At 35.2% G+C, this 24,641-nt stretch overlaps 1 protein-coding gene across 1 annotated transcript in view; it reads right to left on the reverse strand.

Moving 5' to 3' along the window:
- ZFHX4 (zinc finger homeobox 4) overlaps positions 1 to 24,641 on the reverse strand; it is a 204,880-nt gene that overhangs the window by 177,454 nt on the left and 2,785 nt on the right. Inside the window, exon 2 of the mRNA XM_044665825.1 lies at positions 23,317 to 23,819. Coding sequence (XP_044521760.1) covers positions 23,317 to 23,819 — 503 coding nt within the window. The remainder of the gene's footprint in view (positions 1 to 23,316; positions 23,820 to 24,641) is intronic.

Genomic DNA, 24,641 nt, shown 5'->3' on the forward strand with positions numbered 1-24,641 from the left:
TTGCAGTAGCTCAAAAGAAATGTAAGATACTCAGATCTAGAGATATCTCCATCAGTAAATAATCATATGAACTCTTTGTGCTCAATCAAAGACTTCCTAACTCTTATTGGTCTGAACATCCATACTCAGGCACACTGCACATTGACCCCAACATAGTGGTGTCATTATGGTCTTCTTCCAGTATGAAGATGAATAATCAACGAACAAATCAGCTAGCCAGGCACATAAGTAGGTACTTAATAAATGCTTGTAGATTTATGAAGTACTGTCTAGTCACACCTCCCACATCTTGTAATTGTGAAGTTAATCTATTTAATATTACTTCATGTCCTTCAATGCCTGTTCTTCCAAGTTTGGGTCATTTGCCCATTTGACAAACACATATCAATGTCTTTATCCAAATGATAGGCAAAAATGTTAAATACCATGTTTCCAAGGATAAGTCTCTGGGGAACTCCTTCACCATTAATGATTATACTTTGGGTCACTTCATTTAAATAATTCCCCATCCACCTAACTGTACTATCATCTAGATAATTCCATTTCTCCATCTTTACCACAAGAATAGCATCAGAGACTTTGTCAAGCAACAGAAACAAAGGTGGGATTCAAACCTGTCTCAGCTCTGAATCAAGGTACAAACATCGAATATTTAATGGATTTTATTAGTGGCGAGACTGAGGCCTAGAGAGGAAAGTGAATTGTCCAAGCTCACCCTGGAAGTCAGTAGTAGAGATGGGATTCAGGTGAGAACATCCAACATCCTGTGAAAGGTTCTCTCAGAACTACCTCGAGCTGCCTTTTCCTTGGGAATTTTGCAAATGCTGCCAAATTCTGAAGAAGATCTATGAGCAAGGTGAGCAAGGTGGCTTCAAGGCAGAACTGATTAGAATGACTATTTCTTTGTCATTGTGAAGCATAATATTCAGGTTTGTTACAGCAACTACTTGAATGAAATGATCCTAGAACCACAGAATTTCCAATTTGGGACAGATGTCAGAGGACAATTAGCTTGCTTAGTACAACATCTGGCACACAGTAGAGATTTAATAAATGCTTGTTGACTTGACTTAGACCAAGGAAAATTCCTCACTACAACACAGCCAACAAATGGCCATCTAGCCTTTCCTTCAAGATTTTCAGGGAAGAGGAAACTTCTACCTTCTAAGGCAGCTCATTCCACTTTTGGGTAGTGCTAATCATTGAGAAGTTTTCCCTTATGTAAGAGATGTATCTCATACCCCTCAATTCCAATAATATGACTAACAAGATGCTCTAAGACCTAATATCTTGGTCAGGTGAAAATACCTATTTGATCTAGTTATAGAATCAGCCAATCAAAGGTATAAACTAGATGTGAACAATTCCTAGACACATCCATTTAACCAACCAATCAATAAAGGCACAAACAAGTCTTTAATCAATTTGGGAGGGAAAAAAAGCACTTGGGTCATCGAATGAAAAAGCAGATGAAGTCAAACAGGAAATGTCTTGTAGTTAGTTGAAAAGCATCAGTCACTATTTATAAGACTTTGGATAAAACAGCAAGCCAGTTGGGAATCCAAGAACCAAATAGCAAGATAACCTAGTGGTAGAGCAGCTCCAGGCAAGTTTCTAAGAAGGAAATCATTTGAGATGCTCAAGGAGTTTCTGTTTCCTAACTTCAAATTCCTTGATCAGGAGAAAACCTAGTGAATTTCAAAAGATTAGAAGATTTGGACTCCCCATAACCTTTGATAGCAAGGTTCCTGGAATATCTATGGCTGTCTATGAGAGTCTCTTAGTTGAGAACTGCATGCAAACAGAATATGACAAGGAAGGGCTAAGCTTTAAGACTCTATGAGGACACCAGTCCTTGAAGCCCAGCGGAGAGCTACACATACCTCAGGCAAATTTCATGAAGCCTCCACAGATGAAAATGATTTCCAAAAATGAGGCCAAGTGAGTTATTCCCTTGGTACACCGGCTTTGTAAATTTGAGCCCACTTTCCTCTGGATGATATATGTACCATACGTGCTAGGAGAATATATCCTAGGCTTTTTGAAATAGTAATTTTTAGCCAACAAATAAATATTCCTTTGTAAAACTAATTGAGTCTGGATGGCTGGTAATAAGTAAGGAACACACTGGATGGGGTTCATGAGCAACATACTAGAAACATTCCTAACCCTTCAGGATTACCTCCAGAACTCTGAGGTAGGTAAGTACTTGGCTAACTGCTTTCTGAGGACCCTGTCTGCCAATGTAATCCTGGGTTAGGAAGTAGCCTCCTGATGGAGTTACTACCCTTTTATAGGGCTTAAATTTTCCTCTTTAAAGCTTTTGATCAATGCTTCTGGTTCTTCATTCCGAAACCAAGAACATTAAGTCAAATTCTCATTTACCTTATTCACCCTTGAAATTCTTTAGGAGAGCTCTCATGTGCTATCCAAATTCTTCTCCAGGCTAAACATCTTTCAGTCTATTCTATTGTCATGTCATATCAAGGCCCTGATAAAGGGAAGCTTCTCATCACTGTTTTTATAGTTTGCTTTTTTTTAAGGAGGGTCAATGCTGTAGATGACTACTGTCGCTGAGACCAAATAACTTGGACCAAGGGTTCCCCCTTCCTGCCCATTCTCTCTCTCCACCTCTGCACTGGACTAGATAATAAGAGATGAAAGAGAGCATAGCATGATGTAGTGGAAAGAGTACAGAGAACTTAGATTTGAGTCCCTGCTCTATTCTTTAATGTGACCTTGGGTTAGTTACTTCTCACCTCTGAGCCTCAGTTTTCTTAACTTTTAAATGAGAAGATTTGGGCTAAATGATCTTTAAATTCCCTTCAATCCCTGAGAGTCTATGATAAGTAGCCCTGAGCTGTAATTCATTAAGAAGATTTTTTTAAAGTAAAAATTAATACCTGATCACCTTGTCTTCTGTTAACCTATACTATATGGCAGATTAAATTCATTAGTAATTCAGATACTTGTGAGCTGCACCAGGCAGTCAATCAAACATTTCACTGAGCGTCAGATTCAAAAAAGCAGCTTGAGAAAGTCTTTTAGCATGAGGAAGTAGGAAGATTATAATACTTACTTGAATAACTTCCCCCCTTTTTTACTACTCAAAATGGAAGGGAGGAATGATGGAATTAGGCCTTGATAATGTTCTGACAACAGAAACCCAGACAGTTCTTCCTTTAGTCTCATCCTGGAAGGCTGAATAGCTAACTGCAGGCCCCTAGATAATAAGAATTTCAAAGAGAACTGATAATCATTTAAATATAATAGGATTATACTGAAACTGCCTAGGATGAGGTGTTAAGACTATTTAACCTCTTACCAGCTGGCACAGAATACCAAAGCCTGAGAAAATGTTTAGATTTTCTTTTCATTACTATAACAACAACAAAAACATCCTTCTGGACATCAGGAAACACCTATACTCTCTTCTTATCTAAATCTGATCTCAACACATCCAGACCCCTCTATGCTCCCTCCCCACAAGAGCATAATATGAAGGAATGATGGAACCTTTTTACTTTTACCCTCTTCCTTTAAGTAATTTGGGAAAATGGTGTCCATCTGGAAATATATGTGTCTCATGATTGCTAGAAGCCTAGCCCCTCCTGTTAACTAACAGAGATTGTTGAAAGCCTCCTCTGATTTTAACAACCTCATCAAAGTGCTGAAAATAGTTAATTAAAGGGTTCTGGGTCAACTTTTGATGAGGAATACTCTTTTGAGACCAAGAAATTCTTCCCAGGTGTCAGAGAAAGAAGGTACATTATTTATATTCACTGTGGACCAACCATGGATCTCTTTCAGAATCTGGTAAGGAATCTCCTGAAGCTAGGGGGCCATCTCTGGGGCAGCATGGGCACTAGCTTATAGGATCAAGAACAGAAAAGAGAATAATGTCAAGAATGATTAAATGATAGGTCTCCTACTGCATCCTTAGAGGAATGTTAAAATAGATCTCATAATCTAGCTTAACCTACTCCCCCTGGTGCATGTATCATCATTCTTTACAGACACCCAAGTAGAATCATCATCTCTGTGCTATCACTTCTATATAAAAAGCTGCCAAATCTTATAGATTTTACCTCCTCTCCATATCTTCCTTCCATATCCTTCTCTGTACTGATGCTGCAACCATCTTCTTCTAATTCCTCTTCACATCTAACCTGAATTACTACAACTAACTTCAAAATTAGTCTACAGACATATAATCATTCCCCTTTCCAATTCATCTTCCACAAGGTTGTCAAACTGATTAGATTCCAAAAACATCCATTTCTGACCACATCATTCCCAGGCTCAAAATCTCTGGATGGCTCCCCGTTGCCTTTAAGATAAAATGAAAAATCCAATGTTTGGCATTTAAAACCTTTCATAGTCTGACTTCAGCTTTCCAGGCTGATTATATGTTATTCTAGATTTTAGCCAATTGGCTTCTTTGCTGCTCCCCAGGTGACAGTTTGACTCCAGCCCTTAAGCCTTTAGAACTTTTGGCTTATTTCAAGTCTCATCTCAAGAGGCACCTCAGTCAGGAGGCCATGCCTGAGTCTCCCAGTTATTAGTGCCCCTTAAGGGTATAACCTTTTTAGGAAAGAGACTGTCTTGCTTATGTATTTGAATTCCTAGCTCCTTAGCACAGTGCCCAGCACAGGATGATGCACTGCCAGGGAAATCTGTCTTCTGATGCACAAGGAAAACTCTAGGACTTTTTGATCCACTCCAACCCCCACCACCCTTAAGTATGAAGGTCATATCCAAAGACAATGTTCTTTGCCTTACCAAAGAAGGATTCCCTCCAGTCCCCTCCCCATTGTCTGGCCAGAAGATTCCTATACTAGTTGATAGAAGAAAATCCCTGGATGCCAGGAACTGATTATAACAATTAGAGAATACATCCCAGTGGCCTCTATTAGGAACCACAAAGAAGGGCAGAAAGAATGGTAGACAGGAAAAGAATAGTTGAGAGCAAATTCCTAAAACTATCTGTTAAAAATAAGTAGAAAAGAAGTGAGAATAATTTATTTTCAGAACTGTAATTATGGAAGAGATAAAGCTCTTCAGTACTAATAGATCATCATTCTTATGTTTTTATTTCAACTCCATCATATATATTATATTCTATAATATTGTGAAGTGTTTGCTAGTTGGGAGACAATGTTGACATGCTTGGAAGAGGAAAGGACCGCAGATCTTGAAGGAAGGCAAAAGGGAAGCATTTATGTCAGGAGAACTTAGAAATGCAGTAGAGCTGGGTAAAAGGATTTAAATTCTAGTATTGCTCCATACTGGCTTAGGCAAATGGCTTTTATTCCTTTGGCATCAAATTCCTCAAAAATAATCCAAAATCACTATCAATCCTAGATCCTGTGAAGTTTGAAAATCCCTCAAATTGTACATGGGCCTGTAGTGCCATGCAAATTTTTAGCATTATAATTCAAAAAAACAAATCATACTTCTAACATATCATTACCATGAATTCTTTCAAAAAATATGGTAGAATAGTATATTACTCCTACTTCACTATTGTGAAAGAGAGAAAGACATACAGACCAATGTATCTTTTTGAAAGCCCATGAGGCAGAGGTTCAGCATTCTCTATCTCCATCCCAAATAACAGAGAGGAAGAATGAGTGACAACTCCCTAGATGGGCAAACATTGCTCTAATTTGGTTACTAGAAAGTATTAAAAGTCTCGTAATACCTATTACCTTGAGCTAGTCTGTCTAGGTAAATATAAAGCATAGAGAAAGAAAATCTTTTTTTCTCCTTAAAACTAGGAGTAATGGATTGCAATGGGGATTTTGAGTTGAACTTTCTCACATCTTTTAGGAAATTTAACATCACTAAGTGTGGCACCTTATTAAATCGAAACTAGCCTAAAGAATGTCTACAGTAAGAGGTGGTGTAATGTAATAGAAAGATCACATGACATGATGTTTTAAGGAGATGGTTTGCAAGAATCAATCCTGATTTGGCCAAAAAATTTGCACCAGTGTTATCCACATTTGCCAGCATCAATTCAGTTTTACAAGTAAAGGCTTCTTTCTTTTCCTTAAATTCCTGAATGTTAGATATACCAAGTCTAAGATTCTTGCAGCTTCTCTGTAACTATTTTATAAATCAAGAAAGATTATTAATCAATCTAAATAATCATTTTGGTTTTTTTAAAAAACTTGAGTCTTTAAATCTCTTAAAATGTTTTTAGAGGAAAAAAAATATATCAACTGATGCAAGGATGGCTCCAGTTTTGAATGCTCCATCAACCAATGAACTTAAATGTCTTTAAGAGATGGTTTCTTCTTAACTAAATCCTTTCCAGTCCCCTACACTTTTATTGGGCATCTGTATCTTGCGAACTGATTTTAGTGCTTATTAAAGGCTTGTGCAGGATTTTTAAAGCTTTTCCTCCCTGGGGACTCAGGATACTTACTCATACCCTGAAGGAAAAGATTTCAGAAATATACCTGAAATTAAATTAATTGTGTATGAATAACTGAGACATAATATTTAATTAAGTGTATTTTAAATTTTTCCCTTATATTTTTAATATATTCCCACAAATAACTAATATAGTAAGTCCCAGTTAAACCATCTTAAGGATCTGGACAAAAAGAGTCTAGATTTTGAAGTGTTAGCCTTCTTAGTTCTCATTTGCTGAATAGCTATGTTACAAATATGTCATCTTAATATTGTTAGAGAGAAAAGAATATATTGTTTGTTTTGGGAGCTGAATTTTCTTCAGTCCTCCTATCTAACTTCTTTAGTTTTTACCCTGATTTCTTTTGGACTATAAGAATATAATGCAGGGTTGCATCCCAAACTATGGTTACTAACATATTCTTACATGTTTTATATTTACTAATCTGGTTGTTTGAAATATTTATAACATAAGTAATATAATAATTGCAAAAAGACAGACTGGAATAGTGGATAGAGATACTAGCCTTGGAGTCATGAAAAGATGTTGTCAATTCTTGTCCCTGAAACATTCTGGCTGTTTGACTATAAGTAAATAATTTAACCTTTTAGGATCTCTAGGCTACTCTCAAAGACTAAATTAGAGAAGAAAACTTTCTGATTTCCATAGGTGGAAGATTTTACTCGGAAAGTTCCCTACACCAATAAAATCCCAGGTCAAAATTAAAAACAAAGAGCAAAATTAAGTCTGTTCTTAAAGATATTTTGATGGAAAAGCAATTTCAACAATGATTTCATTCAACTGAGGTGATATCAATGGGCACCACAAATGGGAAAGAAGATTGTCCAAGTATGGCTATATCCACTTAATGTAGATGTGGTCTAAACTACACTGACATTTTTTGTCCCTGTCCTCTCGTTTTTATTACTTCAGTCTCTATATATGAATGATCGCTCCATGTTTGAGTCTCTACCAAATGAAATTAAACCTTGCAAAGATTTGCACATATAATCACTTTAAGTTGCTAACTCTTATAATGCCAACCCAGAAGTATTTATGTATAAATGTATATATGTATATGTATATATATATGTCCAGAATTTTCTAAAGTGGTAGTCTACATTAAAAAAATTGTCTAAATATATCTTATATCTTTTCCTCATTAGATGATGCATATGCATAGACTGAGATCTCAATACTTGGGGTGGAGGATGATATGAAAAGAAAGATGGGAGACAGTACTGGCACTCAAGAAGCTGAAAAATCTGACGGCTGAACAGTGAATGCATATAACATGTAATCACAAATAGGAAAAATCAACATATATATGTGTATATATGTATATATACACACACACACACACACACACACACACACACACACACACACACACACAACCAAAAACAGTTTTAAAGAGATTTTCAAAAGTATTGGATAGGGGAAGAGTAAAGAAAGAATAAAAGAATGATAATAGATTTTGAATGATTAGAGTGCTGGTCAAAGAGTTAAAGCCAATCAACAAAGGGGGAAGAAGTAGAAATGAGCGATAAATTTCTTTTGAAGAAAAGATGAATGACTATTTGAAAAATGTGATATAGAAAGAATTGTTATGACTTAGTAATAGGAATAGATTTGAAATAAAAATGGAGAGATTCTTACATTAAATAACATAATTATATAATACATAATATAATATGTTTATATTATAAGATTAAAATTAATATCCAATAACTCCAAGTGTTATATTTTATAAGATTTATTAATAATCACTTGAAGTAAAAGAAATGAAGAGAACAAAAGTAAAAGTCTGAGTAAAGAAGTTTTCCCAGCCTCATTCATGAGGAAAACGAGCGAGAGGCGGAGTCACACACAAACTTTATCTCCAAAATATAAGGACATAAAGTGAGAAGAAAAGTGAGATGCTGGGATTTAGAGTTCTGGGGAGCAAAATCTATTTATACAATATCATATATACATATATTACATAGTCTAAGAATATCTTCTTCACTTTTGCTTCACACCCATCATATATATATGTATATGTATATGTATATGTATATGTATATGTATATGTATATGTGTGTGTGTGTGTATAGAGAATTAATGCAAATATATAAGACCAAAAGCCATTTCCAAAAGTGGCCAAAGGATATGAGTAGTTTTTTAAAAAAGAATTGCAAACTATCTATGACCATAAGAGAAACTGTTCCAAATCACTAATAATGAAAGAAATATGAATCAAAACAACTCTGAGGATGAACCCTCACACCCATAAAACTGGCAAAGATGACAAAAGATGGGAAGATTTTTTTTAAGGGCAGATTGCAGCTACTGCAAGAGAATAGAATAATGATTGTGGATGAAGAGAAGATAAAACTATTTAACTCCTGTTTTGCTTCTGTTTTCTCTAACAAGAATAATCTTCATATTGAGAAATACAGAAGAAAAATGTTTAATGGAGAATTGAGAATCAAGTTAAATAGGCTCACAAGAGCATTTAGCTGCCCATTATGAATTAAAGTTACTAAAGCCAGAAAACCTGAATCTCAGAGAAATGAAAGAATTTTAAACCTGATTTCCCAACCACTGCTGGTGATTTCTGAAAAATTTTCAAGAATAGAAGAAGATTTTATAAAGCTATAGATTAGCAAATGTAATCCCTGTTTTCTTTTCTTTTCACGAAAAAAAAACCTACTTACTTTCTGTCTTGGAATCAATAGCAAGTATTGGTTTCAAGGCAGAAGAGCACTAAGGGCTAGGCAATTAGGTTTAAGTGACTTGCCCAGGACCACATAGCTAGGAAGTGTCTTAGGTCAAATTTGAACCCAGGACCTCCCATCTCCAGGCCTAGCTCTCTTTTCATTAAGCCACATAGCTGCTCCTATGCCTGTTTTCAAAAAGGCAAAAATAAAGTAGACTTTAAATTGGGGGCCAGTGAGCATTACTCCAATTTCTAAAAAAAAAAAAAAATACACACACACACACATACACACACACACACACACACACACACACACACACACACACACACAGAGAGAGAGAAAAGGCACGGTTTTTGAGAACTTTGAAGGAGCATCAATATTACTATAAAGCAACATAGAATCACCAAAATCTAGTCATACTGTATTAACCTCATTTTGTTGCTGTTTTAATAGAATTGTTAGGTTAGTCTATTAGGAAATTTTTTTAGACATATCTATACACATACATACAGGTAGGTGTATGTGTATAGATATATTTGTACATATATATATTATTCATCTAATGTACTTGAATATTCATTGCTACTGGATTAAATACTTGTGTTTCAGAAAAAAAACACTTGATGTATACACCAGGAGGCAAAATGAAAATCTATGGCATGAATGATAATATCTATTTATTTTAAACAAATTGGACTCTCTCCTAGAGTGCCAAGGGACTTTCCCCTCTGCCTCGTACTTGCTTTATTCAATGCTTATTTGTTTGTTTGTTTAATAGATGAAAGAATAGCTGAAATTCATATCAAATAGGTGGATGTCCCAAAGCTAAGAAGATAACAAAGATATAGGATCATAGAATAAGGATTAGAAATGTTCTTGACAGAATAGAATAATAAAAACTCAAAAGAGATCATTTTAAAATCATATGTATTTATGGATATATCCATATATATACTTATACATAAGCATGTGTATTTTACACATAAATGGACAAAATTAAGAAATGATGTGTGGGTTAACTTTTTTTAAAAACATAGAAAGACCTGTATGAAATTACGAAGAGTGAAAAGTACAGAACCAAGAGAACATTGTATACGGCAACAGAAATATTGTTTGAAGAATGACTTGCATGTGTCCGCCTCCAGAGAAAGAACTGATAAATAGAAATAAGCTAGATATCATAATTTTATATATAAATATATCTATGTCAAATGATGCCTTCTCTAAAGGGTAGAGAGGAAGGGAAAGAGGGAGAAAATATTAAAATATATTAAAATACCTGGATATTTTAATGTATCAAACAAATAAATGAATTGAAATTTTAAAAATTATCAATAGAGTACATATCAAATATGTGGATGAAACAAAGCTGGGAAGATAACTAGCATTGTTTTTATCACAGAATATGATTCAATTACAAAATATTTTTGACAAACTACTGATGACAGGAACCCGAAGAGATAAATGTAAGATCTCGTATTTTTATGTGTGTGTTTTTAACTGCCCAGTTACAGGCTGGAAAAGGCTAGATAGAAGTTCATGAAAAAATAAAAAGAACTGGAGGCTGTAGAGGACTTTAAACTGAATATGAATTTCAATTGCATGACATGACTGGCACCATCTTGAAGTTTGCCAACAGAAGTACAACAGCCACAACAAGCTCTTGTTGACTATATTTTAGCAAGGCCAGAAGTCAGTGAAAAGAACATTAAAGAGAACTAAAGGGGGAAGGGAAAAAGCATTTCTTCAGTACCTACTTTGTGCCAGGCTCTATACTATGTACTTTACATATATTATTTCATGTGATAGGCTGAACTAAAACATACCATATACTGATTAGTTGAAGGAACAGGGGTATTTGACTTGAAGAAGACAATTTGGGACATGTTAATGTTCCTCAAGCATTTGAAAGGATATTTTCTGGAAAAACAAATATGTTCTGTTCCCAGAGGAAGACCTAGAAGCAATGGGTGGTCATGATAGAGCTACAGATTTTGGGTTCATAAAAAGGAAAAATTTCCTAACAATCAGAGATATATGAAAGAAGACACTTCCTCATGAGGCAGTGTGTTCTCCATCACTGAAGGTCTTCAAGTAGAGGCTAGAAGCCTCTGAAAAAGCAATGAAACCTCCTTCATGTTCAAGTGTAGAATAGCTGAAGAGTTGGGAGAAGTAAATGTTCCATTATTTCATGCCATGAACATACCAAACATTTTTTAAAAGTTTTGATGCAAAGGAATGTATTTGTCTAGATAAGTCACTATGCTCTTTTCATTACATAGGCTACTTTAAAGGTCTAAATCAAGTCAAATCATGTCAATACGCTCTTATTTTGTGTCAGGCATTATGCGGTGTATCTTAGGTACTACAAAGAAGGGCAAAAAAAAAATTCCCATTCTCAAGGAACTGACAGTCTTTTGGGATGCTTTGGAAAAACTATTCTTTCTTTTGTACTATTTCATAAGTTGATTAAATCATATGTTAAAAATGTTTCTCCACTCCTTTTATTCCTCCCCCAGGTATCCAATGTTGCCAAACTATGCAGTTACCAAAGAAAAGAATCTTAAAAACTCATCAACAGGAAAATGTTAGGTACTTAAGGTATTATTTCTTCCTGAAATTTGTACATTTTAAGAAGGCAGAAAAAGAGATAATGGTGATGATGATGATTATAATCATTGATACAGAAGAGTGAATCACTAAAAACAGTTCAAGCATTAAAGGACATAACATTTTTAATGGGGATGGTTCCACATGCACTTGAAATCACATGTGACTAACTCTGAATGCAACATTTCACATATAAGGATGACTGATCCTATTCAGATAAGGCCCAATTCAATCTTTTGGGCTAACATCTTTTAAAAATTACAAGCTAAGCCAACTTTTTAAGGTGAAAAACCTGCTCATAATTTGAGGTTAATTTAAATATTGGTGAGACCAACAACAGAGTCTTCCCACCCTGGCTTCCAATCTGCCTTTATTTTTGTTTACATCTGAGGAGCTTTAAAGATCTCCTTAACCCTTATTTCCCACGAAATAAGGCACTAAAGAACACATAAGATAGAAAGTTATTTATTTCCTGATTGTACTCAGGAACTTAGGGTGTAAGACTAACAACTAGGAAGCAATCTAGGTAGTAAGTAGTGGCAGAATTTACTAGGGTTAAATTGAGGGGTAAAAAAGGAGTGGTAGGGAATTAACATATTTTTCTTTTATCTTTTTGCATTCCTTGATCTTTCTTCTTCTTCTTTGTTGTACTTTTTTCCCTTTTCACTCTCATCCATATTCTGTATGTACCTAAGACTTCTAATTTGACAAAAGTCTACTGTGTTGCAAAATGCACAAACCACTAATATACAAAATAACTTTAAAATAGGAATTATAACATGTCATAGGATTTCATTTTTGTGGTACTTAAATTAATAATCTGGTAGTAAGTGCCTTCTATATGAAGACTGCAATATAAGATATTGAAAGAAGTACAAATTTAGTAAAGATTTGGTCCTTGCCTCCAAGATGTAGCCCCTACCTCTACATAACACAGATCAGAATCATACATAGTTTTGAAAGGAACCTGAGTTCATTTAGTCTAGCCCATATTGAAAAGGACTCCTCTCTACAACATTGACAAAGGCTAAGCCTTAGATAAAGACCTTCAGTGAGAAAAAACAAAACAAAACAGTACCTCTCCACTACTTTGAGATTCCACTTGTGGTCAATATTCAACATGTCAGGAACTCTTTTCCCTTGTATTTATCTTATACCTACCTTTGCAACTTCTATCCTTTTATTTCTTTATTTTTCAGATGAATTTACAAATGCTTTTCTATTCTATCTTTAAAGCAAATTGGTTAGTGTGGTCTTTCTATATGGTGTGACAATAGAACAAAATACAGAAGTGGAGTATGTGTGTGTGTGTGTTGTGTGTGTGTTTCATCATTGAAATAATCAATGATAATCATTCTGAACTCAAATCAGTGAAACTGGTCTAAATTGAATTTATTTGATCAAAACTTGGAGAAGAAATGATTTGTAAAGATCAGTCTCATAAACTCCAAGCTAGAAGAGACTTTGGAGCTCATTTGTAATAGACAAATAATTTCACTTCTCTTTGGTTTCTCATGTACAATATAAGAAATATACGAGATGTATAAAATGTACATGCATGAAAATGTACAAAAGTATACAAAATGACCAATATTCACCTTAGAGGGTAGGGAAAGAATATGTAGTGATCTTCTAGTGTTTGAAGTGTTTTTATCTAAACCTTATGTCCCTGCTCTAAATCTGTTGAGTCCAACATTTTCATTTTACAGAAAAAAAAATGAGGCCCAACGAATCTGCCTGATTAGCCCAAGATCAAATATAATAAGTAAAATAGGTATTAAGGAGTAAAACCAGCATTTGAACTCAAAATCTCTTAGTTCCAAATTTATTTCTTTTCTCAATGCACTACCTCAATTTTGAGATGGCCTATAGATGTCTTATTTTTATCATGTATACTATTTTGTCCCCTTCTACTTCCAACAATGGTCCTAAGCTCATAATTCCAATAATAGAGGAGAAACAACAAGTCTCCCCCTAGAGAATTTAGCAAAATACTCTCCAAGAATCGTTCAAGAGAGTGGTCCCGTCTACACTATATTAATGACAATAAGAATTGGGCTATCAGCAGCCATTTAATCTGTAACAAAAATGAATCTTCATTGTAGAATACCTTCTCTTTGTCTGAAGATCTCTAAGTGAGGAGGAACCCACTAACTCCTGAGGCAGCCCCCATTGACCTCCTAATTTTGTATATGGGGTCATGAAATGGCTATTATTCTTCTACCTTTAATTAGTCATTCACTTTGCTGCATAAAATCTGTTTACTCCTACTTTGACCTGAATTATTCTGACAATTCCCACAATGTGAGTCCTCTAAATCTCTACTTCACTCAGCCTTCTGCTTGAGTGTGGGCTCAGCCTGAAAATGAACTTGATGTGAAGCCTGTAGAGTAGAGCCCAGAGAAACCAGCTGTTATGGAAGCAGGTTCGTGGTCGCTCTGCACATACCAGCTCCTCCTCACTCCACTCTGGGCCAAGACCCTTTCATCAGCATTAGGCCTGGTTAACATATGACTGAATTGCATCACTGCACAACATCACTGCACCCATTTGTAATAACAAGGAGTGAGTGATTCACTCCCCCTGACCAAAAGTGGAATTACAAACCAGACAACTGAGGTAATTAGTTTCTGATAGCTGTTTGCCTCTGTTCCCCAAATGTCATCAATAGGAAGGTGTGTACACAAAGTGTTTTATGAATTCTGGTAACAGAATTGCTGTCTTTAAAGTTACATTCCCTCTTAGGCTTTGCATGATGATGCATGTATAACTCAGACTGAACTGCTTGTCAGCTCCAGGAGTGGGAGGGAAAAAGGGAAGGAGACAATATGTATTATATAACTCTGGAAAACTTAGATGGACTATACTATACTATAGCAGAGCAGGGCACAATGGAGATCAGGAATGAAAGTGGGATCCTCACTGCTGAGTCCTGTCAAAATCCAGCGATGATACAGCTTTCCCAGGTCTTCAGCCAGTACTCCTTCAGTTGGGGAAATCAGGGAGCTAAACCAACCTGAGCTGACCAGCAACCCAGGTTAGGTTTTATAGTCTCAACCTAACTTCCCACAGGCAGATGACTTTCTTCTTTCTGGATACCAGGATATTAGGATACAAATTCCACTTCCTCTGAGGTCTCCCAGGGGGTCAGTTACAACTTGTCCCCAGCCACCATGGAGTCCATCTCAGAGAGAGAAGCAACACTTCCTGCTTCCACATTCCATTTAGAATTCTCCAGCCCTGCTTGCTAAGCCTCCCAAACAACTTATCTTAAACATCTTATTAATTTATCTTACAACAATGTAAATGGTAAAAAAAATAAATTACTTAGTTGATTAATTAATTGATTGATTAAAATTACATTCCCTAAACAATAGACATAAAGTGATTTCTAGTGTTGGGGGAGGGGAGTGCAGTCAGCCAATCAATCAATCAATCAATAAGCATTTATTAAGTACTGATTATGTGCCAGGCAGCTAGATGGTTCAATGGATAGAAACTGGGCAAAAATCAGGAAGACTTGAGTTCATTTCTGGTCTCAGACACTTACTAGAGGTGTGACTCTGGGCATCACTAAACCTATTTGCCTGGAAGTGTCAAAGTATTCCAGTATCATTTGCCAAGAAAATCCTTAGATGACTATATTGGAGTGTCATGGTCCATGAGGTCACCAAGATTCAGACACAACTGAATAACCACACCATACCAGGCACTATGTTAAGTAGAGAGGATAAAAAGTAAGGCTAAAACAATCTCCACTCTCTAGGAGCTCATGAGGGAGGCAACATCTACATCAGCCAGTACATAGATGATAAATACAAAAGCGATAGAAGGTAAATTTAGAGAGCATTGTACTACAACACAGGGAGGACCAGGAGAGGATTACTGCAAAAGATGGTGCTTGAGTCAAGTACTAAAGGACACCAAGAGTTTAAGGCTGGGGGGCAGGTTGTCCTTTATGCAAGCAAGGCCATAAAGGATAACCAGTATAAAGACTAAGAGAGATGGAATATTGTGTATAACAACAAATAGAGATGGATTATAATGTAGAGAGGAAAAATGTGTTACAAGAATGGAAAAATAGGAAGCAGCCAAGTTTTGAAGTTATGAAGAACCTCAATTGTCAAAATAGATGATATTGTTTGGAATTCCAGAGGTAATTAAGAGCCATTGGAGTTTGTTGAGTTACATGGTCAGTACTACCTTTTAGGAGAATCATGACCTGGGCAAGTTACTTAACCCCAGTTATTTAGCTCTTACTACTCTTCGGTTTTGGAACCAATGTTTAATATCAATTCCAAGATAGAAGGTAAGAGGTTTTTTGTTTCTGTTGTTGTTTTGTTTATTTGTTTGTTTTTAAAAAGAGAATCGCGTTGGTAGCTGTGTGAAGGATGGTGTTGGAGAAAGCTAGGACAGAGAGAGACCAATGTAAATTCTATGGCAATAGCCCAAGTGACAAAAAAAAAAAAACCCAACCTAGGGTGGTGGTTATGGGAGTGGAGAGAACAGGAAGTAGGTGAAAATACTGTAGAAAAAGAAATTACAGATTTGGCAACAAAAAAAGGAAGATGACAAATTGCTTACTTACAGTATTTATTTGTTAGGAATATTGGGAGAATAGGTAAGGCAAATTACTAGACTGTGTCATTTGTATATTCTTTTCCCATAATAATAGATAAGTTGGAAAGTGATCTTGACTGACATATTTTATTAAAGAAATTAAGTCCTTAACTCCAAAGAAGGAGTAAACCTATAGTAAACCTATAAATCAGTCACATTTTACTCTATGATTGCATTAATCACACATCCTAACTGAAGAAATAAGGAATGAAAAGGAAAAGAAAGCATCTTGAGACATTTGATGAGGGCAGTTCTGAAACAGATACCATAATGAGGGAAGAGAAAGAATCTTTTGGAAAATCAGTAAGTAATTTAGGGACAATGGATGCCTTAGGAGATGAAAGAGTGCCAACGGGACATGAGAGAAGGCAGTATTCAAATGACAAACTTCACCTGGCTTTACAATGTGACAAAGGGCTTAGATCAACATTTTAACACTAAACATCAGTTTTATTGCCACTCTGAACTGGGAAGAGTAGGTCGTCTAAGTCTAGTATAAGCTTTAATACACACCTATATGTATGTGCAAAAACCCACATATGTCTGTTTAAAGACACATTTCTCTACCAATAAAAACAAAATTCTTCGTGATCCTGTGCCAACAAAACTTTTCTTTTCAAACTTCTAAGCTTGCCCATTTCTACATACCAGTATCCTTCTAGTCACCCAATTTCTCAGCCCAGTAGTTAACACTGATTATTCATTATCCCTCATATGCTATATTTAATCAGTGCCATCTTGTGAATTTTACCAACCATGTATCTCTCACATTCACCCATTCGTACTCCATTCACATTGTCACCCAGCACCCTAACTAAGTCCACATCATCTCTAACTCTAACTTGTACTTCTGCAATAACTTTATGGTTAGTATTTCTCCCTGAATTATCTCCCGTATTTTGATCCATCCTCCACATAGACTGACCATTTCATCCCCCTGTTCAAGAAGCTCCAGTGGCCCCTTCTTGCCTCCAAGACAAAATGCAAACTTCACTTTTTAACTTCAAAAGTCTATTATAATCTGGCTTCAAACTACCTTTCCAGGTGTATTCACCTTCCTACACATATATGCTTTACCCAGACTGGTGTATTTATTGTTCCTCTTTCAAAAGAGTCTATCTCTCACTTCTAAACCTTTGCAAATACAGCTCCCTGTGACAGGTATGATCTTCCTGATCCTTTCTTACCTATTAGAATTGCCAGCTTCCTTCAAGGTCAAACTCAAGTGCCATCTCTTTATAAGGATCCTTTCCTGGTTCCCCTCAGTTGGTGGTGGACCTTACCCCTGGCCCCATTACTTTGTATATGTTTTATGTTTACTTCTCTACCATTAAGACTAATTCTTCCCAGTGTAATATTTTACATTCTTGCAAAGACTGCTTTTGTCTTTGTGTCTCAAGTGCCTAGCACAGTGCCTCATATATGGAAAGCACTGAAGAAATGGGTGTTGAATAAATGAACATTAATAAACAGCACCTCAGCATACAACAAGATATACTTCCTCCCATTTGAAAAAAACAGTACCTCTACTGAATTAGCTGTTTTATTTTATAAGAGCATGGCATAGCAAGAACTTTAGTTAAAAAACAAAAGTATATACAAGGGTCAGAATTAATCAATTATGATATGATTTGGGGAAAAATAATAATGTATAAATTGCTATTAGCCAAATAACTATTTGATCTGTACACTTATATATAAGTATTAGGCCTATACATATCGTTCCATGCTACAAAATATTATTTCAACTCTCTTCTTATTTGTTCATAATAATACAATAGAATAATTTGTATTACAATTTCTTTTTTTTAAAATCCAGATGCTGGAATTAAATTTCATACTACACTTCAACCTTGAAATGAACATAAATCTGAAACTAATAAAAAAAATGGCAATAATTTCCAGAGTCAGGTCAGTGTTTAGCAACAGAGAATAACTTTTGTTTATCTCTGAAAACAGCTTTCTTCATCTAAACAAATGACTGGAATAAGATTAAGTGAAACATGTTTTTGGTTTCTTAGATGCACAGACATATTCCAATTTCCTTCTGCAGAATGATTTTTATGCAAATACGTACCACACAATCTCTTGACCTCTTTTGCCATCATACGGGGACAATGACAGTTCAATAATTGGAATGGCACATATCTGGTATATTTGATTTTGAATTACAAAGTTAGACATAAGCCTATTGAAATGAAAATACTTGTGACTCCCTATTAATTCCAAACTGATCAGGTTATCATTGTCTCAAATGAGAAAAAGCAAATAAGGCAGTTGGAGTTAATTGTTCCACTTTGATTTCCTTTCTCACATTCTTTCTCCACACCTCTTCTCATTCTCTCCTGGACCTTGATTTCTAGTTCTTAACCCTAGTTCTTTCATCTATACCATAGATAATAAGAAAATCCCCAAAATGTTCCTTGGGGGAATGTTTCACTGTAAAGTTACCTGAGGACTAAATCCCACTTGGGCTTCTTTGCTCATGATAGAGACAATCTATACATTCACTATTCCCAGCTGATTTAAAATACAAATATGCAAACAGCATTATGGAATCCAGACAGACTAGTCTACTTCACTTCTGGCAAATGGGGAAAAAAGGGGGGGAGTAAGAGGAATGGGGGTAGTGTACTATAACTAACTTTTTATTTTGAAGGAGAAAATCTGTGGACACTTCACTTTAAAAAATAGTATAGATCCAGTCAAAGAGCAGGTTTTGCCTGGTACTTGCATTTCCTGCATAGAAAGGAAGACTCACCAGCTGACCATGAAAATTCTTGACCCCAACTGACAGAAGGCTGGACTCTAAATCTAACCTGTAAAATATTGCAAAAGCCTCCTTTGTTCTTTTAGGTAAACTATCTAGAATTGTGTTTGTTAGGCTTTTTATTGTGCTCTTTCAAAATGTGTTTGTGATGATTCATGATGTATAGAGTACATAATTATTGTAATAAAATAGAAGATTTCATTTGTGGGAAAACATTTTTACTTATTGGTTTATTCATTAATCAAATATTTGGATGCTGGCTAATGTGAAGGTCACTCTGCTAGGGACCATGGGAGAAACAAAGATGGGACAATTAACAGACACAGTATCAATATGCTTCTGTTTGCCATTGGACAAATGAAACCAAGTTTAAAAAACTATTAAGTAGAAAACACTCCTGTATTTAAGGCTTAACAAATTCCTAAATACAGAATAGGCTTACTAATGAAGCAGGCTATATTTTTATACTTGGTATTTATCAATTTTACTTTACATATATTCATGAAAAAATTAAAATGGAAACTAAAGTGTCTCTCAGGTCCTTTTGTATAAGTTTTGTTTCATTATTCAACTTTGTTTCATATTAGCTTTACTAGAGGAAAGCTCATGTAGGTGGTTTTGTATTTTTAAATTAGAAAAGTATAGTTCTTTGTACTTCAAAAAGTTCTACCATAAAATGAAAGATTTTTTTTCTTCTTAAGGAAGCTTTTGACCAAAATTGCTTTTCCGTTTAAAAAAAAGATAAATAAGTAAATTCAAAGTAAAATATTATTGCCAAAAACTGAATACAGCCATGCTTGTTTTTTTTTTTTCTGTCATCGTTAGCAACAGACATAAAGGTATTCTGTTTTTCAGCCCATATGGAAAAATCATCAACACTTTCTGCCTCTGGGTCCTTTGCCAAAATACCATATCCCACATGCCTTTTACCTTAAACATAAAAGAAAAGGTGTTTTTCTGGTCAAATAAAGAAATAATTTTTACTAGCATGCGTCTAATGTTTAAGCTGCTAAATCCTGCCAAAGACATTAAAACACCATCTGTAAAACAGATTTTCATTAAATTGATCATTTTAAAGTTAAGCAGCTAGGCAGATGATGCTTTAGGACTAACCTTTAACCTTTAACCTCCTTCAACTAGAATTAGGTCACACACTTCTTTTAGGTAATACCACTTCAGTTGGAGAACAGGAGAGGTGATCTATTCAAATTGAACTGACAAATTATAGTCTTTATAGTGTTCTCAAATCAATATATTGTCAATAAGAGAAGAAGTAAAGAAGTTTACTCATAGCTCAGTATTTTTCTTTGGTAAATAATGATTCTCAATCTTTTGCTTTAAAATCTAAATAATTAGCTAATTTTGTATGTAAAATTTTGTGAACTTAGCACTCAAATTCTAATATAATTCTAAATCATCAAATCAGAAACTCTGAAACAAGTTTAAGTTTAATTTTAATATCTTCTTTTACAAATTATTGCTTTCCTTGATATTATTGTACAGATTTTCTCAATTAAAATTAATTAGTATTACTTATCAACCAATTCTATTTTTGGACACAAGGCATCTAAGCTTGCTGTTTCTATTGTCCTTGCTTTAGCTTGACAACGACTTCATGTCTGGCTGCCACACAGAGCTTCCATCATTCAAAAGGAGAACAAATTACAGTGGGAAATGGCATCCCTAAAATGGCGTAGGTAGGTAGGGATGTATGAATGTGTGCAGGGTAGGGACAGAGAGATAGTTATAATGATATGTACAGCATCATCGGTAACACTGAAACTTTCTAAACCTGGAAAAAAATCCAACTTTTTTTCTTGACAAATGGAAATGTACTTAGTTCCTGTGGAGAAATTTTTCTCTCTTTACTAATAGTTATTAAATACTTCTTATTTGGATATTACAAAAATTATGGATTAATTTTCTAATACAAAATTCTAATAGTCCGAATATAAGGTTTATTTTTTCCCTAAAAAGCCACAACTGAAACTGTATTCACCCAAAATAAGACTATTTTCCCCTCCCCTGCCATCTTAACTAGTATCACCATATCACAAGTTGTACTTAAATGATGCAGTAAAAGGACAGACATTTTTAAAAATCATAACAAAATGAATAATCCAGAAGGAGCAAGACCAATTTTTCTTTTCACTTTGCAATATTTAGAGAAAGAAATATTTGGCTAAAAGTAAATGGTTCTTTTTCTCACCTGATAGGCTCTAATTTCCCTAATAGTTTTAAAACTTATGCTTGCAAACAGTTATCCTCTTTAGCCCTTCAACATTCAAAGACAATAGCAACCTGTTCCTGCAGTGAAAGACGAAGGCAACTTCCACAAAGAATGGCCAAATGTCTGTAAACAACTCTTTGCTCCCCTCTAAAATGAGGGGGTTAGTCTAGCCTGATATCAGAGGTCCCTTCCAACTCTGACATTCTATTATTCTATCCAAGTAAGATACCTTTATATTTTTTAAGGAATAAAAAAGAAAGAAAACAACATCATTCTGCTATTCTTCATGCTTCCATATGATATTAATAAAATGGAAAATTTTATACATTTCTATCCTACATGCCAAGCATGCTAACTTAATTGTTAGAGGAGCTAGCTGCTTGAGTGTAAACACAGTTCATGAATATTCTATATGACTCCCAGGGCCTAGAGCTATTATTTCTACAAAATTAATATTTTTCTTCTCCTAGGTATTCTAGAAGTTTTAATACTTTGAACTAGCAATAGAAAGACATTTACAACCAAATGCTCATCAACTAACCAAAACATCGAACTATAATACAATTCCTCCTTGATATTTCATTTTTAATATCATAAGCTTGGAAAACTTCTATTGTATACTGGGGCCTTCTTCCCCCCAAATGCTATAACTAAGTCATACACTTTTATTCCTGATCTGTAAAGCACTGACATTCAAGGAAAGACAATACAAATTCAGACACTACGTCTGTGCCTTCATGTGTAGTATTTCAACCTCTAATAAAACTTCAAACTGAAATAAAAAAAAATTAAAACTAATCTTGAAAATAACACTAAACCAACAAAATTAGGAATGTTTATAACTAGAGTAGAAATCCGCAGTTTGTCCCTTTTCTATGTTCATTTTAAAAATACGATTTGAAAAAACATAGGTACTGTAATCAGTAGTTGACTCCTGGTAGTTTAGTTATCACTGATTTCTAGTATAAATCAATAGGTAACACTTGCAAAATGGATTTTGTAATCATATTTAGAGCTTGTTACAATGACTAATGGTTTGCAATATTTCCTGAATTTTAATATCCTCTAGACAAAAGAAGTTTTTAATAAGTTACAAAGTTATTCATCATGGAAATGGATGTGTTACATTTGTATATGAACCAAGACAATCAAGCCAATCCAGTAAACACACTGCAGAGAATAAATTACCCAGTAATTAGGGTTTGGAAAAAGTCATGACAAGTTGTGTAATAAATGGTGTTCATCACTTGCACATATTTATCACATCTGCATAGTCTTTTCCAGTAAAGATAAAAATATATTTGCCATTCTCTGAACACATTTATCGACACCACACCCTTTAACGTCTGCAGAAGAAAAAACAGCATCACTAGCTTGGGACAGAGGCATGCGAAATGATGACAGTGTTTACTTTTGAACACTTTCTAATAATGCTCTGTAAGAGTATGTTTACTCTGTGTTACTGTGAACACGGAGGAGAACAGTCATGTTTTGATAGATTATGTTTGTCAACAGGCTCATATGCCAAAAGATGATGTCTTTCCCGACTCGGGACATGGATTTTCCTCTCTACTCTACCCCTCCCCACCTTCTCTCAGTCAATAAATATCTAGCTAACAAAGTTGCTGTTTGAAAAAAAAAAAGGGGGGTGGGGGGGGGGTGGGAAGACATATAAATCCTGCCATCTATGGAACTGTATGGAAAAGCCATTTTATCTTGAGAAGCTAAAGATCCAATTGGTACTAAAGAAACACACGTAATTGGACATAAAATAGTTCTCTTGAACAGACTCTCCAAGTCCCATATACCATGACTAAGAAGTATGATTTTAGTACTGTTAACCAGAAAAATATGTTACTCCATCCTTTAATTTGTTCTTTTCTTGAAGGTTTGTGCTGCAAGCTCTGAAACAGTTAATTTCCTTCTCTACTTTGTGCCAACTGAAATGGATGTCACTGCTTACCTTGTATAGTTTCAGGGCTGCCTCGTGCCTGTGATTGGTGGTATGTAAGCGCAATTTATCCACACTGTTGGTGTAGTAGTCACAGGCGTTACATTTTAGGTGAACTGGGTTGCCAATGGCGATACACTTCAGCCTCCACTCATTCGTTTTGCCCCCTTCTTTAATGTGAGCCACCAGTTGATATTTCTGCATATGTTTGTCAGTCTTGCAGTGAAGCTGAAAGTTGGCTTTGAGCTGAGTGTTGTAGTTACAGAGCTTGCACTGGTAGATGTCTCCAATTACAGCCCTCCACTCCTCTTCAGGGAGAGAGCGTTCACTGCTCACATGTACACTTAGGGCCTCCAGGCTGTCAGAGGTGAATTTGTTGCAAACAGCACACTGGAATAGCTTCAGCGCTGGGTCACTGATATAAGGTGACAGCTCTCCTGCAGTAAGGAGGGACAGGTCATCACCCATTAGCTGACCACTGGCAAGCCGGATTTCAGGCGGCAGCTCATTATTTACTACAGGAAAAAAAAATTAAAAGGGAAAATAGAGACCAGAAAACATAGTACACACAAAGGAATCTGTAAAATAAAGTCTTGACAAGGAGTTTGCTTTCTCTAGAGCTTAAACTATAAAAAGCTGTAATAGGATTGAATCAGGATCAATTACAGTCATCCCTTTCAACTTCTAAATTCCCTCATCAGATAGCTTTAATTACTCCAACTGGGCATGATGTCATTCAGAAAAGGGTATTTTCAAAGGCAAGAAAGTTGATCAACAAAACAACACAATATTAATTCTCTTGTCATTTAAGAGCCTTAGACTAATTTACATGAGCACTATTTACTGTGTAATATTATTATCTAATAAGCTGATTAAATTGGTCCACTACCTCTACACATATAGGATACAGATGATACATAGAAATGCATGTGATCTGATGTTAGAAGGAGATAACTCTATCTTTTACCAATTTAATGATCTTGAGTGAGAGACTTTAAAATATATGCTCGATAATGAATAAGTAGAAGATGTTGGGGCTATTTAAAACCAACTTTATTTTGATTTCAGCATCTTGGGGCAAGGGATATCCTAATTAAAGTCACAGTTTTGTAATATCAGATAAACATCTGCATGTATTTGATACCAATTAGCCATCTTTAATCAACTAAGTGAAAGACACAAAGTTTGCCAACCTTGACTATTTTTTCCAATCATCTCTTAATTACTTTCTCTCCAAAATTACATTCATTTTCAAGTAGAAGCAGAAATATTTTGGTGATTTAGCTTAAGGGGAAAAGTCTTTTTTTTGTTGTTGTTCCACTGCCATCAGCACCTTA

This window comes from Gracilinanus agilis, chromosome 1, assembly GCF_016433145.1.
Source record: "Gracilinanus agilis isolate LMUSP501 chromosome 1, AgileGrace, whole genome shotgun sequence".
NCBI classification, from domain to species: Eukaryota; Metazoa; Chordata; class Mammalia; order Didelphimorphia; family Didelphidae; genus Gracilinanus; species Gracilinanus agilis.